General features: G+C 41.3%; 2 protein-coding genes across 3 annotated transcripts; one reads left to right on the top strand and one right to left on the bottom strand.

Moving 5' to 3' along the window:
• Nucleotides 1-276: 276 nt before the first annotated feature.
• On the bottom strand, nt 277-11,858 carry tecrb (trans-2,3-enoyl-CoA reductase b). Of its 2 annotated transcripts, XM_018679785.2 has the most exons (12): nt 11,775-11,858; nt 8,160-8,210; nt 3,676-3,727; nt 3,497-3,541; nt 3,265-3,368; nt 2,755-2,870; nt 2,297-2,402; nt 2,077-2,149; nt 1,936-1,979; nt 1,646-1,703; nt 1,150-1,238; nt 277-1,000 (listed from the first exon to the last, which is right to left on the bottom strand). In XM_018679785.2, exons 1-12 carry the CDS (start codon nt 11,787-11,789, stop codon nt 827-829), a joined length of 927 nt encoding a protein of 308 aa, XP_018535301.1. In that variant the 5' UTR covers nt 11,790-11,858; the 3' UTR covers nt 277-826. The 2 variants fall into 2 exon arrangements, with proteins under 2 accessions (XP_018535301.1, XP_018535300.1); XM_018679784.2 differs by lacking the exon at nt 11,775-11,858 and having other exon boundaries at nt 8,160-8,466.
• Nucleotides 11,859-14,232: 2,374 nt separating this feature from the next.
• dnajb1b (DnaJ heat shock protein family (Hsp40) member B1b) lies at nt 14,233-17,897 on the top strand. Its single transcript, XM_018679787.2, has 3 exons — nt 14,233-14,634; nt 16,309-16,910; nt 17,053-17,897. Exons 1-3 carry the CDS (start codon nt 14,424-14,426, stop codon nt 17,284-17,286), a joined length of 1,047 nt encoding a protein of 348 aa, XP_018535303.1. The 5' UTR covers nt 14,233-14,423; the 3' UTR covers nt 17,287-17,897.
• Nucleotides 17,898-18,490: the final 593 nt, after the last annotated feature.

The raw sequence follows: 18,490 nt of genomic DNA, 5'->3' as shown, positions 1-18,490 counted from the left end.
ATTTGTGGCTGCACAAAATGAAAATGAGTCCAAAGCTAGGTGAGAAGTTTTTGGTTAAGATAGAAATATTAAATAAAAACAAAAAACTAAATTTTCTCAATTCCTTTTTTTAAGAATAACTTCTACCTGTACAAATTATATTTGTCCTATATTGTCCTTCTTCAGAGTTGACCGTCCTTCATGTTGAATGTTAGGTGGAAGATTCTTTCACAAATTTCATTAATCGGCACACATTCATACATAATATAGAACATAGCAGAGCAAAACAGCAACACATTGGTTTACCTTTTTTTTAATAAATTACTTAAACACACATCAACAAAATTAAATGCTGTCATGTTCTCAAATTTAGAGTAAGGGATATCAAAACTGAACAGTTTAAGATTTACTGAACTTCACCAGATGTAGATTCCACCGCAACTGTACATTTGTACAGCGTGTCATTCAGTATACACTGGGTAGCGTGAAGGTGAAGGCTGCTCTGGGAGATCAAATGCACGTAAGACAGTTAACCAATCAGAATGGGCTTGTTTATGGTAATAAAAAAAAAGAAAAAAAAGCAAAGACATCAGCAAGTGTAGTGTTTTACATTATCACTCTTCACTTAACATGACAGGGATCTAGAACAGGAAGGGAGAGAAAATTTGGTTATGGAGGAAAGGAAGAAAGGGGACAGGGTTAGCATCTGTCAGTCAGCCTAATAAGTTCAGGTGGAGATTTTGGAGGAAGCAAATAGGGAGGTGCACCCTCTCAGCTGGGGTTTAGGGTTCTTGAACTCCTACAGCCAGGGAGAGCAGGATGGTTGAGCGAGCAGCCGAATAGTCCTCTACAAGATGAACGGCAGGATGGGCGAGCGGAGGGGAGGGTAGTCGCGGAACTCCTTCAGGTAGCTGCGGTGCTTCCCCTTGGCCCAGACAGTCATCTGGATGAAACCCACCAAGGTGAAGAAAGCCACCGGCAGGCACTGCGTCATGACTGTGAAACCAAGCCAAGAGCCCAGCTGCAACAGGACAAGGGACTGTTAGACACAAATTGACACCAGCAGAGGGCAGCAGCCACAGGTATAACACTAACTGAACTTCCAGTGTTTTTTCAAGGAAAACTAAAAACTAGCTACTATCGCCTGCCATTTTGAATAAAACAAGTTACCTCATAGGTGTAGTTGGGGCAGGAGACCAGCAGGAAGATCCAGGTGAAGGGGTTCTTGGTTGGATAGGGAATCTTCCTGGTCTTAGAGCCTGGGTGAAGAGAGTAAAAGGAAGGTAATGTCAAGTCTTCTCTCTTGAATGAATGCTCCAACTAATGATGAAACTTTAACCTTAATTTGACCCACATTTGTTGTTTCAAAGGGCTTCGATTGAAAAGCACTCAAATGTGATTGGTGATTGGATACTTATTTATGTTGGATTATTGGCCATGGCCTTGCAAATGTTTTTTAACACACAACACAAAGACTACATTAGCATCACAAATATTTAATAGTTTATCACAGTGACTTATGAAAATAACAGATCAAATATCCATAGTTTTTGCAGGGAAAGAAGAGGGCATGTTTGAAAATGGGCCCAATATTCACTGTGGTCAGAATTATACAGTCATGTGACTGAATGACAGATGTACAGGTGTGACAGGTGTGTGTGTTTACCTGGTGGACGGAGGTTCCGGAGAGCAATGTGAATGGAAAAGTTGCCGATCTGACAGAACTGAGAGAGAAAACGTTGATAATGTCACACAGGTGATTTAATACTGAGTGTGTGTAAAGCAAAAGATCATGAGGATGTAAAGTCAGGGCCTGTAAAGGACGTCAAAGAGATGAAAACTAATGGGAGAAAAACACTCTTTAAATGATGTGAACAACTTGTTTGTTTATATTTATCAGTCAAGTTAAATGATGCTCGATGCATTACCGAACAAAGTGGACAGAGAAATTCTTACCAAAAATATGATGAGGGCCAGTCTTATCTGTTGCTCCCCGTAGACTGCAGCGAGACAGAGTAATGATGAGTAGGAGTTACAATGAGACATTTGTATATATGAGTGTTGTTTGTATGCATGTGTAGGTGCACTCATACTCACTGGGTGGTGTATACAGCGGGTGGTTGATGTAATAGGCCATCCACGCCGCAAAGCCCCAGTAGTACGTACAGTTCTGAAACAGAGAGGGTGACAGGAACACTGACACTGAGACTTCCTTGTGGTGGCAGAGATAGACTCTCTCAGTCATCAACAGTTCATTATTCACATGTTTGTACATTTTAATTCTCAATAAGAGTTTGAGCAGGAGAATGTATCTCACCTTAAAGATGTTGCGTAACGGCATGGTTCCATGAGAGAAACGATGGACAAACAGCGTCTCCAGCAGTCTCTTAACATAGTGGAAAGAGTGACACATACAGGCGAGACTGGAAAAAGCAGAGACACTCGCATTAGCCCAACTCAACTTATTAAAGAGAGGATACAGGTACCTGGCAATGAGAACAAGGTACTGACAGTTTATCATCCTGTCCCAAGAGCTCTGTCTAAACAGGATTTTAAGGACAATTTCCACATTGATATGAAAAAAAGCATGAGTTAAACAATAGTTTGACATTTTGGGAAAAAATGCTTATTACATAACTTTAACTAACGTCTGCCAAGAAAGCAAAGGAGCGTATTTCTTGACTTAACGCTGCGATACCTATAACTTTAAGAGGAGACTCTTACATGCTGAGTCTGAGTGTATAACATTTGTGAAGATGTGTTGGAGACACTCACTGTACAACCCAGTGTTTACTGGTGGTAAAATCATATTTGGGTGCATAGATGAAGGGAACCCTGAAGTAGAACATCAGATAGATGACCAGAGGGCCGGTATACTCTGTCAGAAAGACCTGAAAAAACAAAGTAGGACTGGGTAAGTCAGAGCACAGAACACTGAGCACATACATGTATTCACGTTAGCCTCTGTAACTATTTTGTGATATTGTCGATATATTGGCTTGCTGAAGTGTTAGATACATTTCTAAATCCCTCTGCTTGCTGTGTCTCTCCCCTTCCTGGCTTTCCTCCAACACTCAGCAGAGCTACTACAACTTTAACTTTTAATAGTGAACTTCACTGCAGCAAATTAACCTCAGGGTCAGGAGGAAACTTCTGCCCCCTTCTGCCTCTTTACCCAGCAGAGAGTCTCAATATAGCTCTGCTTGATTCCAGTCAGGGACTGTTGGACTGTGGTCTGACTGTGACAGCACCGAGTGTTTTTGTTCGGCTTTGTGTTGCACTCACTGTGACCCAGCTGATCTGAGCCCCCAGGTCTCTGAAGTAGAAGGTTGCTGTGGTTCCTACAGGAAGATGCTGCAGAACATCCTCATCCTTCAGGGACTTCCCCTCTGGAAAACACACGTTCACTTTCACACACTCTTGAGATTTACAATAAATTATGAGTTGATAGTGGAGAGAACCAGTGCTACATTCACTGTAATTAAACTGATAAACCACCACACTTTAGCTGACTTACTGGGGTCGAGGCGAATGGACTGTCTGGCTGGGTACCACTGTGGATCTGAAACAGACAGAAATACTTCGTAAAAATCTTAAGACAGGACATAAAGTCAGTGTTTCTGACATGCTACATGCTATATTTATCTTAAATAAAATATATGAGAGTTTAGTTGTCTGCAGAGAGATGGCACTCACGGCTCTTGTGGAACATAGACTTGATCTCCCCGATAGTGGCATTTGGCTCGACCTACAAATAACACCACAGTAAATAAGTGGAGGGACATGTTCTCTCTCACACACACACACACACACACACACACACACACAAAGGAACAGATAATAACCCAATTTTCCATTCATGATGGTGATTAGCGGTAAATTTAGCTCTGGCTGGCCCACACGCCCCATCGATGTGCGCTATTTAACAGCTGGTATTAGAGTTTCAGAGAACCTCAGCACACACACACACACACACACAAACATACGCACATACATACACTCCTGCACAGCCAAAGTACACGACCTTCTGCCAGGCTGCCAGCAGAGGCCTAACTAGCCCAAATATAAACACCGTGACAACAAAACAGAAACATGATGCGCACACAAAGACAAATGGACACGAATGCGGCTGTTAAAGGTGGGATAATGGAGCGGTGAATCCCCTGGACTGAGGCTGAGTCAGGTCGTTTAAAGTCAGCACGACATTCCCATTATCTGATCAAATGGCTTTATCGGTTTGAGTTGTGGCAGTATACTTATTACATACCTCCCCAGTGCTCTCATGTTATGGTCCAATGAAACAATGAAATAGTTTAAATATAGGAGGATCTCTTCTTTTTATTGATTTAGCACGTGTGAGTTTAGTATGCGGTGAACTAAGTAAATTATACTCCATTTACACCTCCAAAACCTGGATAAGGAAAGATGCACATTAATGCCAGGTATAAATGCACACAGAATGGAGGTGGCCCACAACAAGACTACAAGTTGAACAAGCTGAAAGATCGCCAGACACTGCCTCTTCCTCTCTTGTTATCTTGACATTCATGGCAAAGAAAACTCCAGCAAGAAAAAGTTGTTTTCGTTGCCTTTGTCTTATTGCAGACAATTGCTTAGCCTCATATTCCTTGACTTGGGAAACTTGGAATATTATGTGATCATTTGAATAGATAATTGTTTTCATAAAAATATTCACAATTCTAGAGTCAAAAATCCAGTTATTCTGCCCTCTCTCTACCCTTAATTCCTGTCAGCTCATCTCCTTGAGGATTCAGATGGATTATGTCGAATTACACTGAAGCACACGCTCTGGAAAAAATAAAATGAAACGAGGACCTGGATCATCAAACCTATACCCCATTTATCATAATGTTGTGACTGACCTTACCAGCTCAAAAAGGGATTATTTTTGCATGTTTCAGCCCATTTACTACAAATATTAGACATATTCTTTATATCCCTATTGACTAGTTTTGTCTAAAGAGTTTCACTATATACACAGTACTAAGATTATTTCATCATTGTACAGTTTCGCAAATTATTTTTGTATTTTTCCTTAACCTGCAGTAAAAGTGCTTTATAGATAAAGACTGACAGATGGATTGTATATCTTATAAGCCACTTTAAATTACTGAACTGAAATAAATATTAGTTGTCAGCTGATTACTAAAATATTGAATCAAACAATTTCTCATTAGTATGAAAACAAACCCCACCATACCATCTGTACACGGCATCATTACGACAGCTCAGACATCAGCATCCGATTTCTCTCAAGCCTTTGACATTTATGACTTAGGTGACAAGTTTCTCAAAACATTTTAGCAGTAGGTCTATATTTCCCTGCTGGCCTGGACCAGGAGAGCTAAGGTGCTTGTGTGAAATTTATATCTATATATAAAGCAATCATACTGTCCAAGCAAAGGTGTGACACGAAGAGGAGACTAGAGCAAGAAATTATGAAAGCCTATAATTTCATAAATGTGTTGTTCTGTGGCTTTTTAGAGGACCTCATAAATCTCCATGTTGGCGTAGTACAGAATTACACCAATATCCCACTGAACTCCTTAGGAGTTAGAGCCACAAGAACAAGTTTCACTGTTAAAGTTATTTTTGAAATTTCATCTTTACCCAGCACTGTACTAAACAGCTGTATAACACCATTCAGTATAAAGACTATAGTACTAGTATAAATGATTTCACTACTACTGTTAGCAAACACTGCCCATACACTGACAGTTTAGCTTTCAGGACATTTTTTAAGTCTGGAAGTTTTTATTTTCTTGACAGTAACTCAGTTTAAGTTGTCATGATAGCGCCACAAGAAATTACAAACATGATTCACAGATTAAATTCTGTAATTGTTTTTCAACTGAACTCCCCAAAAGTGTCTGTTGCAGTGATTTTCCTAACAGACTGTATGATCCATCAGTGGTAGACTGGAGAAATGTGGCACTGTACACGACTTGGCTGCTGGTCACGTCCTCCTGAGGACCACGTGCCATTTTCGGCACAATGACATCACTGAGAAACTACCTCTCTGTGACCCCTGTAGCCTCACTCTCCTCCTAGTCTACATTCAGTATTGAGATCACAGAGTCTGCCCTATACACTTAGCTGACCCAGCTCTGTTGGCCTGCTTTAGGAAACCAGTCCCCGACAAGTCCCTCTGTCCAGATCCAGATCTATATCTGTCATATCTGTGGACAGCCTCACCAAAAGGTGTTAATATCGTAGATGCTATCACCATAGAAACTCTGCTAAGCCGACAACAGGGTGTAATCCAGTAAGTATAGCACCTTATACTTCAGGGTCTTGAGGAGCAGCCTTTGATAAGCTGAGTCTGCTCCAGCTGACAGGGTAACACCACTGTAAACGTGGCTAATGCCAGTCTATACACCGACAGGCCTCACACCGACGACACACTAAACCCTCCTAATGCAGCAGCACTGACTTACAGGCTGAGCACCAACAACTCAAAGCCCTTTAAAACAAAAATAACATAGTGGAGGCCAAGTACTAATTACTGTAGATATACCTGATAAAACAATAGGCTTAAACATCCAATCAAAATAAATGTGGCAAATACAACAGTGATACCCTTTAATTCTGACTGTAAACACAGCTTAAGACCATCAGTCAGTATCAGCCAGCCAGATGACTGTGGGGCAAAACTTGTTCGATTACATCTGTAAAAGTCAGGACACTTTGAAATGCTTCACTTTCAAATACCACAGGTTAACTTCAGGCTCTACAACAGAGGAAGATGGAAAAACTTTAGGTGAAAGTAGAGAACTGCTGCCAGAGATGTCAGCTATGGAGAAAATTTTGACTCTGCTTCCACTGAACTGAACTCCTGTCTGAGAGGAAAATGTACAAGTAGGCTACATGATGCATTCATATAGCCATTAAATTAAAATACAAAATTATGCAGGTGACCTCATCCGACCCTCTTTATAACTTGTCTGTTAATTTTTTTAACACAAAAGCGTTAAATTTGCCACTATTATAAACAGGCAGTGAAAAACTGACACAATCACACCTGCACCTATTTTTATCATGCTGTTATTCCATGTGCTCTTCTTTCTAATTGTACAGATGTGTGTGTGTTTGAATGTTTTGTAAAAACCTTTTGAATGACAAATTTTGGTTTTAAAAAATTGTGAATTCCTCTAATCCTCCGTTTCCCATTTCCCTTTTCATATGAATCTAAATCCTCTCTCCCATGTGCTTTTTAATCTGTAAATTTTCTGTTTTCAGAAACATTTCCAGTTTCTAGGTTTGTGGCTGGTTTCTGGTTAACAGTCTGTCAGTCACAGCTCACACCTGCAGCATACTGCAGCACACCCAGTTCAAACACCTGGAGCAGAGCTGCTGGCGGGACTGGAGTAAACCAGCTGCTGACAGCCACAGCGAAAAAGAAGAACAACAGGCACCGAATAGATAATGATGAAGACGATGAGACAATATACTTTTATAAAAATACTATTCACACTTCACATAGATACAGTGTCTGGTCCTATTTTCTCAAGTGCTATGATAGAACAGCGCAACGAGTATACCACCTTCAGTTGTATAAAAATATCTTAAATTGATTTAACACATTAAATTATGAATATAAGGAATGATACATCATTGATAATGAAGCACTGCACGTCATATAATAAATATTATGTAGGAACACATTTGACACAGTCACACAGTCACAATGAAAAGTTACCTTTCACAAATGAAGCATGTGTTGCAGGGCTGACACACTAGTGTGGACAGTTGTACAGTTGTTTATAATATTTAGTCTACCACCTGTATGTGTGCGTGCCAAAGACCCACTACCTTACCCAGATAACTGAACCCTGCAGTGTTGTGTCATATGTGTGAAAGGGGCTCTCAGTTACACGCACACAAGTCTACACACCCACTGACTGACAGCCAGGGCTACAGCTACAAAGGCTCTGCTATGTTCTAGAAAACGCCTGACTCACATACACACAGACGTTTTACAGTAACACAGGACCAGACATGTGGCACCTGTTGCATTTAGTGAAACAAGCAGGCACACAGCACAGACACAAGGACAATTAAATGTGCACATACGATCATTAAAAAGACAGGAATACAACTGAACTTACATCAACATAAAACTTGTTATAAATAAATGAAGAAAAGAAAAAAGTTCTCACCTTGTCCAGGAAGCAGAGCTTGTCCTTGGTCTTGGCATCCAGTATCTCCACCTCAAAGAAAACAACAGCCTTTTTAGCTTTTTTAGCAGGTTTGCGTTTGACCGGGGCTGGAGGTGGCAGCGGTGCAGCCACTGCCGCCCCATTAGCCACCTTTTTACCGCCAGCAGCCTCTAGTGCTAGGGCATCCATGTCCGCTGTCCTCCTCCTGCACTCACAAGTCTATTCCCTTCTTCCCCTCAGCTCTCTTGTCACTCTGCACCTCTAAACTGTCCGTCTCAGATCCACGCCAAGCCGGGGCGGAGAGGGGCAGCACTCAGCTGTGGATATAAATCTGCCCCCACCCCACCCCCGACACACACACACACCCCCTTCCACCGCCATCCCCTCCTGCTGCTCTGCCCCTCCTTCTTCTTTTTCCTCCTCTGTCATTCTCTCACTCTCCCTCCCTTTTCACCCCTCTCTCATTCCTTCACTTCTGGCGTGCAGCTTTATTTAACTGCCAGCCGACCCCTGGAGCATAGACACATGCCACATGTGTGGCCACAGTTGCATACACAGGATTGCCAAGTATCCCCTTGGCAAACGGTCTGCGATAGATCATCTGCATATATCTCATGAAGGAAGAAGCTTCTAGAGCAGTGGGTGGCAGCTTCAATTCAGAGCAGCAGCGACTTGGTTTTGAAATGTTACCCCTCCCTAAAAAAAGATACCTGATGACCTCTGACACCTCTCAACTCCCGGTTAAGTGGGAAGGTGGAGGAGAAGTATTATGACAAACAGCAGCCCCTCTTTCCTAGTCTGACCCTTTCTCTTCCTGTCCAAGCTAAATATAAATGTCTGCCGCTAACTCTGCATTACCAGCCCTGTTCCTACAGACCCCCACCCATCCACACCTATCTAGTGATGTCATGGACTCACTGCTGATCACACTATGTCGTCATGTAACTCATGTCCACTCTAACTACAGCTCCTATAATCATTTCGTTTGTTCTGAGACCCCCCAAGTGAACCAGTTCAGGGCCTCACATACCCATGTTGTCCCTTGAAATCAAACTGAGCAGCCAGATCTCTGAGTCACATGGGGAGTCGCCCTTTCCTGCCACCCAGGGATGATAATACTCCAGACTCTGAGGGCTTAACTCGGGGCATTCCCCAACCCCCACCTCCACCCCTCCACTCTCTAATGACGAGCAGTCGGGATACAGTTTCCCTAATGAATGAAAGACATACAGTCACAAATGGCAACATGGAGGTTTGAGCTGAATGATTTTATATTCATGCACTTGATGGGTGAATCACTGATTTACCATGTCACATAAAATTGTACAAAAAAAGCACAAAAATGAACAGAACAGTAAGGATTTAGTTCTATAAGTGTAAACTCCTGATGTCAAAGTAAAACGGTGCTTTTTAGTGATTCAGTTTTGTGGCCTGAAATGCACACAAATTTTGTCAGTATGTTTCTTTATTTTCTTGTTTATTACTATACTAATCAAACATCCATGTTTGCCTAAAACAAGCTGGATACATGACACTGCAGTGCACTTCGGAGAAAAAAAAACTCATCTCGGTCTTCTCTGTGCCAAGCATACCCACACTGCCAGTGTACCTCCCCCTACTCATCTATATAAAGCCTGTGTCTGGCAGCAACAGTCTGTCATGGTAATAGACACTGGCGTGAGGACGAAGTGGGGAGAAGCTTTAAAGCTTTATAAGCTTTAATTGTGACAGTGGACTTCTTCTTTTTCACAGATTTTGTCTGTGCTTCCTATCCAAAGGTAAGAGAGCATTTTTATATGAGGAAAGACTGTATGTTCAGAAACATTAACAGATAATCTGAAAATGTTTCTTTGCTCTGTAAGCACATTTGCACACACTGCCAGAATCGTGATAGGCAGATCAGTATTAAAGTAATGCAGCTCTCTGGTGCTATCTGGTGTAAATGCAATGAAACTATGAATAAACTGGTCTGATGGCTAAATGGAAAATTTACAGTTTGATTTTTGTTCCAAGATACTGTGAACATTGTAACTTAAAAAATGTAATAACTAAGTACTTTCAGTTTGATCATGTATGTTTAGCTTGATTATTTGTGCCCCATAAAGGATGCAATTTGGAGAAAGTACAGAATAAAATTCCTTATGATTGAATCCATTAACTTTCTCACTAAAGAATGCATTTAAAAAAAGAAACTCAAACATCTGTTCACACCAGTGTGAGCATTTACTTATAATATACTCAATGCACTGCTATGATCACATTTTGGTGCATACCTGTTGAGACTTGTAACAATGTCTGTTTATTGGGTAATCATTCCAGTTTCTGTGGCCACATATGCAAAAACCTTTGCACCCACACAGCTGCAAATCTCACAAATTTTGATGATTTTAATGAAAGCAGTAGTCAGTGATTGTCGTTCTGTCTGTAGAATACACGTCACCTGCACATATGTGAACATCCTGTAAGTTTTTCCTCACACGGTAGCTTCATACTGACATCAAAACTGGGTGGCCTAGTAGTTTTCAAATGCAGCTCAGGGCATGGCCACGTGTAACAGAGTTCAGGGGGAGATAACTGAGGATGGCCATGAAGAGGTGAGTCAAGCAGATTGTAAGGGTCACAGGAGTGGCCTGAGGTTCACACCAGTGCAAGGACATACGGCAGAGTGTAAATAACAATGACGATTTTAATGAAACCCAGCTTTATTTATTGATTCATTCATGTGCTATGAAAAATTCAACTTCAAGAGCATGTTTATCACTTCAATCTTATTTTCATCAAGCTTGTTCTTAAATATATGAGAAATTCAATAATTTCATTTCATTGTTTAAATGTTGTTTTGCCCCTCATAGGTTACAAAAACCATATCTGTCGACAGAAAGACGGGGAACCAGGAGAAGCCACTGGCTGGGTCAGTTTCTGTCAGACTGCTTCAGATCCTGTCTGATGGGTTTTAAGTGCTCAAGAAACTGTTTGTTTAGATTTATAAAAGCTTTCAGTGCTAGCACTTGTACAACACTAGGTAAGTAGCATAAGAACCATGGGTGTTGTTTACCAACAGGAACTTTCCCCCCGGGGAGTGACTGATTTTTACCAAAATCACACCTAAGCCATGAGGGTTGACTTAGCAGGGCTGAGATTGCGCACTTGACTGTTCACCTGCATTATTGGGTAATAACAAGATAAGAGGCGTCATGAGTCATTCCAGCCAGAGATGGCGATAATGCCGAGCATTGTCCTCCACGGAAGGGTATGTTTTTAGCTTACAGAGACATACACATTATATGGGAGCTGTCGCAAATACACGACGCAAGTGTGATATCTTGTAAGTATGTGTGCAGCTTGACTTTCGGCATGATAGTAGCTAATACAATACAATTAACCGCCATGCACGAGAGGCCAAAATACCCTGGTCAGAGAAACCAGCCCGTGACAGGCGGTGTTGCTGCAGCATGCGATCCTCACTGCTCACGTTTAAAGCTCTACATTTGACAATTCGGTGGAGTTTACACTTACAGAAATCACAGGAAGAATTCCGAATTGTTCTGACTAATTAAACTGTAGTTCTATACAGGCGCCCCATTGACGGTTTAGAGTTTCATAGACACTACTCACCTCGTAGTGCTTCATCTTGGCAGTTTGCAGCCCCTTCCTTAATATCCCGACTGAGTGACAGAACAGCGTCCAATCAGAGGAGTAATATACAACTGCTGAGGCCACACAAGGCGGGAATTACGTCCGTGTCCCAGCCAATAGAGACCGGTAAAAATCAGACGAACACGCCCCCACTCTCGAAGCCGTAGCCAATGAGATTTGAAGAAACGAAACGGTCGCGGCTGTGCTTAACTTAATAGGATTTTTTGAGCTTACTGATACGTCTGAAGGCTCCTGTGCATCTTTTTCTTTCTTAAAATGTGAAGAATATTGTTCTCCTGTATCGTGACATCCCACCAACATTCTAGGCTAACAGTCATTATTTTTCCATTTCTTCTTTCTTTCATTTTTGCTACCATACTTTTAAACTGCCACTTTTTTCCTCACAGTTGCTCATTATGTTATTTCACCTTTAAATGTTTGCTTTCTCTTGTTTAATTCCTGTGTCCACTTGTTGTTGACAACTTATTTTCTCAAACCAAAGACAGTGATTCTGAGGCAAACTGCCAGGCCTTGAATTGCTTGTATAATTGTCTGATAATAATTCTACTATCACGAAACAACATGTGGTGAAGACAAAATGAGGACATGGAGATTCTTGCACATCTTAAGCCAACTATGTAATGGTGTATTCCTGTACATTTTCAATAGTCATGTTCTATAAATGAGCCTGTCCCACAGCTCATGTATCTCGAAAGGCACCATAATAGTCACTCGGGTTGACAAATCAACACTTAAATACACTTAAGCTACATGTGTACATACTTTGAATTGAAATATACAAACAGTAGGGACATAGCTGTGAATGCGGGCTTCTATAAAAGGGTTTCGCTCTGAGCTCCACCTTTAAAAAAGATAGAAAAGAAAACTCATACTGTGGTTTGGGTGGGTCTGTAGAACTGTTAACACCTGCAGTGATATTTCACATTTTAACTGGCTACACCGCTCTCATCCCTGAAGAACTGGTTTTCTTTCACTTAATACAGCCAGATATCCCATACAAATGTCATACTGACTATTCTACATACTAATTTCAACTTTACTACTGCCATTTGTGGACATTTGTGAACATGCCAAAATTCTTTAGAAATATTGTATACTGTTACAAAAAGAGGACAAGTGCAGAGAGCCGACTGGGACTCTTGTGACAATGTTTAACAATGATTGTCTCTGAATGTAATACAAGGTGTTTTGAGAAGAGACATGTATAATTCTTTTTTAAAAATGTTTTTCCTTTTAAAAAAGCCTCCAGATATGATTACTCAAAGCATGTGTCTACAAAGTCTGCGACTTATTCAGGCTTTAATTGCTCTCACTTGGAGGGATTTTCAATGTGAACACTGACACTGTAATACTGTGTATTACCTGTTGCAACATATCTCTAGCAGACCTTTGCTCACAAGGCAGGCAGCAGGAATCTTGTACAATACATCTGAAATGCTGCTTTCAAGTGCTACATGTACACTTCTCTTGTTGTTGCTTTTTAACTCTCAATCAGGGCGGAGCAGTGTTACAGGGTCATCTCACAAGTTTAAATGTGGTGGCTTAGACTGGTTGCATAAATTAGATCCATTCATGTAATATAACTGATGGAACTGTGCTCTGTGCACGTCAGTAGACTACATGTTTAATCCAGCAGAAATGGTTGTTTCTTGCCTGACTGCCCATCATTTCTACCTACTCACCTTCCACAGAGACTTTGAAACCACTTGAAAACATTTTCTTTGAGGAAAAAAACTTGATTAAAATGACTCTCAAATAGCAAATTTTACTCTGGTAAGTGTTAAAGAAAGGGTGAACAGATTGGAAATATTTGACTTTAGTTTGATTGGTCTCACCTTCCTGAGACTGCTACAGTGTTTTTATACCCTACATGTCCCTGTTGTACACCACACTAGCAGCCAGTATGCAGGGGATTTAGTAGTCCTAAATCTGGGCCTGACCCAAGTATAACAGAAGCTGCTGCCAGAAGTCCATCCACAGTTCCACTTCAGTATGGTAGGATTTAGTGACTTTAATTAGTTTGTTTAAAAACAACAACAACAACTTATACAACAACAAGGCGTGCTCAATACATCATTGCCTCTGTAGGCTTTAGTTTACTGTGGTTTATTCATTGTTTGCTGCATTCACTGTGATTGCTCGCAGTCTGATCTGATAGGGTCTGACATGTCAGTGACGGAACAGTACTTTTTTTTCCCTTTATGTGAAGAACAGAACTTACCAGCAGTATAACTAGAAATAACAAATTACACGCTGGTTTACAAAGGCTATGTCTAAATGTCCTTGTTGTGACGTTTGCAGTTTTGGGAGACTGATAAGGCACGGTATGTTAGGGCGTGGAATTATTTCCGATAGTATGTGAAGCAGTGAAGGCAGCACACTGTGCCGTGCCTCTGGGCGTGTCTTCGTTGAGCCGTCACAGTTGAGAGTGTTCAGGCTCGTTATGGAAAACTCTGGAAGTTTCTACGACGTTTAAAAAGAAAATACCCGGGTCCCAGTGGTCTGAGTCGGGACAGAGGACGAACTGATTTACTGTGCTACTATTGGATTTCACTCACAGCCGTTTCTGGACAGCTTCAACACTTAACAAGCCGCTGGATAGTCAAAATGGGTAAAGATTACTACGACATTTTGGGAATTAAGAAAGGAGCGTCGGAGGACGACATAAAGAAAGCTTATCGTAAACAGGCTCTGCGCTATCACCCTGACAAAAACAAGTCACCGGGAGCCGAGGAGAAATTCAAAGAGATTGCTGAAGCTTACGACGTGTTGAGCGACCCAAAGAAGAAGGACATCTACGACCGCTATGGTGAAGAAGGTAAGATTCACAAATCATACACATGTGCAATTATTTTGATGGCTCTTAAACTTAAGTAACGTTAGAATAACTTCAGCACTGTGTTAAAACATGGACGTTATAGCTACAGGCCTGGCTGAAACATAACAGTATCGAGCATGTATAGGACCGAGCAGACATGAACGTTATCCTGTTTGTAATGGCGCTCTCAGCTCCCCTCCGCTCTGCCCTTCAGCCTGGGCTTGTTGCCGAGCCAGGAGAGGCGAGGCTCCGCGAACAGGAAAACTCACATTACATGTTTCAACTAGAAGTCAGAGTGAAACTGACAACATATAGAAAGTTCAGGACAGGAGCTGGGTGGGGCGGGGATTAATGTGCTTGCATTTGGATGTTTTAATAGTGCTGTCACTGATGTCAGTGTTGGTTGTGGTACGCGGAAACTTGAAAGGTAGGGCTGTGTGACAGGTATGTACCGGAATACTTTGTCATTCTTATCATTCTACATGTTTAGGGACTATGGTAACTTAAGGAAAGACGGGCGATTTCCTCCTTTAGTGAACATGTAGCTGAATAAAAGAACTCCTTTACGAAATGCATCCTGTATTACAGTATAAATCTTAACTTTTGACTTCAGGAGATGGGAGGTGTGTCCAGAATGGCGCTGGGTGCGTTACTATAGCAACAGTATCGTTTGTTGCAACATTGCACGGGGTTGCGTGGTTCTCAACATTCAGTGTATGACATGTTTAATCGGTGTTATCACAGCCATACACAAGGACATTTTTAAAAGTATACTCATCCTAGTTATTTCTTAGCTAAGAACATTTCCAAATAAGGGGCTGATGAGTAATACTTTGGCAGACAGCTTAACAACTGCCACAGCAGCTGCTGCTGCAGCAGATTTTTGTAGGTTTGTGCCACATTTGTTACAGAGGTGTCTATACACAGTGAAGTTGGGGACCTGTTAATCATACTTTGCTGCACTTCATTTTGAACTTTGTCAAAAACAAGTCCTGCTGATTTTAAAACTATCTGAGATAGATGAATAAGCAAACAGCAACGCAAAAATGAATTTCAGTCAGACTGTCTCTATCGTTATTTTGTTACGGCTTAATTGAGGTTGAGTTGAGATTTGATATTAGTTTATGCATATTCATTTGTTATTATTTAGGGCAGCGATCAGTATGAATGCACACAAATAACTACTGCAAACATCCAGTTCTTGTCTTAAATGATATGTGGTTGACTTGAGGCTAGTAGGTGATCAATCTGTTAACAGTGACATGGAGGGGTCACACTTGTTGATGGTGAATTTACAGAATACTTGCCTGTGTTGTTAGTTGTAATCTGATAAATGTTTTGCTGTCACCCTTGCCTCTGGGCCAGTGTGTTTTTTCAACATAAGGCTTTTAGACATTTAGTGCTGCGTGTTTGCAGGATCAAAACACAAAAATAACTCAGACAAGATAACTGAATTGAAAGATGCCATAGATTACTCATTATAACATTTGCATGTATATATTTTTTCCAACATAAAAGTGTGGGATATGCTGCTAGATTTAACATTTACTTATTTTTTGCTGTACCAAATATATGTAAATATATGATTTTTGCAAAAGTAAGCGGGCATCTCTCTCATGAACAACACTGTCTTTTTGGTGTTAAAAATATTAACTGATTGTTTCTCTCACTCAGGTTTAAAAGGTGGTGGCCCCTCAGGTGGTGGTGGTGGTGGTGGTCCCGGCACCTTCAGCTACACCTTCCAGGGCGACCCTCATGCCATCTTTGCGGAATTCTTTGGTGGACGCAACCCCTTCGAACAGTTCTTTGGTGCCCGCAATGGAGGCATGGATGAGGACATGGACACTGACGACCCTTTTGCCCGCTTTGGGATGGGGGGCGGTGGAATGGGTGGGTTCCCCCGCTCCTTCAGCTCTGGCATGGGAGGCATGGGTGGCCACAGTAGTGTTGTAAAGAAGCAGCAGGACCCCCCCGTGGTTCACGATCTCCGGGTGACCCTGGAGGAAGTTCTGTCAGGTTGCACAAAGAGAATGAAGATTTCTCGTAAAAGACTGAACCCTGATGGGCGGTCAGTAAAGACTGAGGATAAAGTCCTGGAGGTGCAGATAAAGAAGGGGTGGAAAGAGGGCACCAAAATCACATTTCCTAAAGAGGGGGACGAGAGTCCCACAAACATTCCAGCTGACGTGGTCTTTGTGTTGAAGGACAAACCACATCCTGTGTTTAAACGTGATGGCTCTGACATCATTTACCCAGCCAAGATCTCACTCAGAGATGTAAGTTAAGATTACATACAGTAAGACTAATCTTAGGAATTCTGGTTATCACCTGAAAAATGAGTAGAGCAAAGTACTTATTAGTGTCTGTTGATATTAATTAGTGTTTTTTCTTCCTTTTTTCCCCCTTCTGTCCCATCAGGCCCTGTGTGGATGTACAATCAACGCACCCACGCTGGATGGCAGAACGGTGACCGTGTCAACAACAGACATCGTGCAACCAGGGATGAAGCGGCGGGTTAGTGGCGAAGGGCTACCTTACCCCAAACGGCCCGATCGTCGAGGTGACCTGATAATCGAGTATGAGGTCAAGTTCCCAGAAAGGCTCAGTCAGAGCGCCCGGGACACCATCGCTCAGGTCCTCCCAAGATCTTGAACTAGGAAAAAGGACCTGCAGGACTTTATCATACGAAGCTGCCAACTTTTTTTTTTTTCTTTTTTGTCAATCATCACATGAATGTTCATGTGGAGGTTAAATCACACTAGGCAATAAAGTACAGACTCATGGGGCAGATCCTCCTGTGTCTACACTGTCAGCCAAAGTGTAAATACTGCCATGGGAAAATGCTCACCATGACTGAGTGCTGTATTTCACAGGCTAAAATGTAAATATGACCAATATTGTTTGGTGTTTGGTTTACTGCATAGATTATATTTTGATGATAATAATTATGTCATAATATATAACAAATATGTGCACTATTCTGTGGGAACTCTTGTTGGTAATAAAGCTTCTCTGACAAAGAGAATTGACAAAGAAAATGTTTACATTTTTAATATGAGAAAGTGCAAACTGATGGAGAAACCTTGTTAAAGAACATGAAGAAAGATATTGTTTGTTTGAACAACAACAGTGAGGGATGACATCTTTGTTGGGAAACTGATGTTCCAACAAAAGGCACTTGGAGTTGTTACTGTACAGAGTTTTTAAGCTTTGATATTGAAAGAACAATAAAGGAATGAAAACTGGTGCTGAAAACATTAAAACAGTGTGGTTCCTCAATAATGTTGTGATGGCTGTCCTAAACTGAAACAAAGGGCTTTTAATAGTGAGTTTCTTCCCATCATTTATCTGACCCATAACAAGGTCTTTCTCTGCCTGTTAATTTCAGTAGATACTGTTACACACTTCCAACTTGATCTCTCCATGTTAAACTGTAAGTTGTCTGCAATACTGTGCATATACATTGGACTGATATAGATTCAGACCCCATTCTTCACTCAGGTTAGTTCAATTAGCAGCGTTACATTTACTATTTCCCCCTGCAGTTTATGAACATGCAAATATTTTCTATGGCAAATGTTTAGGCTACTGGACACAAGATGTCTCCTGTAGAGGTCACTACATTAGTTTCATATTTGACGTAAGTTCACAGGATGTAATGTCACCAAATCACGCAAGTACATTTCTTAACACTACTCTTGAGTCAGGTGCAGTGTAGCAGCTGTTTAGCTTAGCTTGGTGCAAAAATTGGAATTAGGGGAAAAAAGCCTTTTATCATCATCATAGAACTTTCCTTAGGCGACTCCACTGAACTACATGACTGGAGTTATAAGGACATATACCCTCCTGGGCTGTT

The sequence above is a fragment of the Lates calcarifer genome, linkage group LG5, assembly GCF_001640805.2.
Source record: "Lates calcarifer isolate ASB-BC8 linkage group LG5, TLL_Latcal_v3, whole genome shotgun sequence".
In the NCBI taxonomy this organism is placed as follows: Eukaryota; Metazoa; Chordata; class Actinopteri; family Centropomidae; genus Lates; species Lates calcarifer.
The sequence above is the reverse complement of the archived record's forward strand: the minus strand, read 5'-3'. Positions and strand labels throughout refer to the sequence as shown.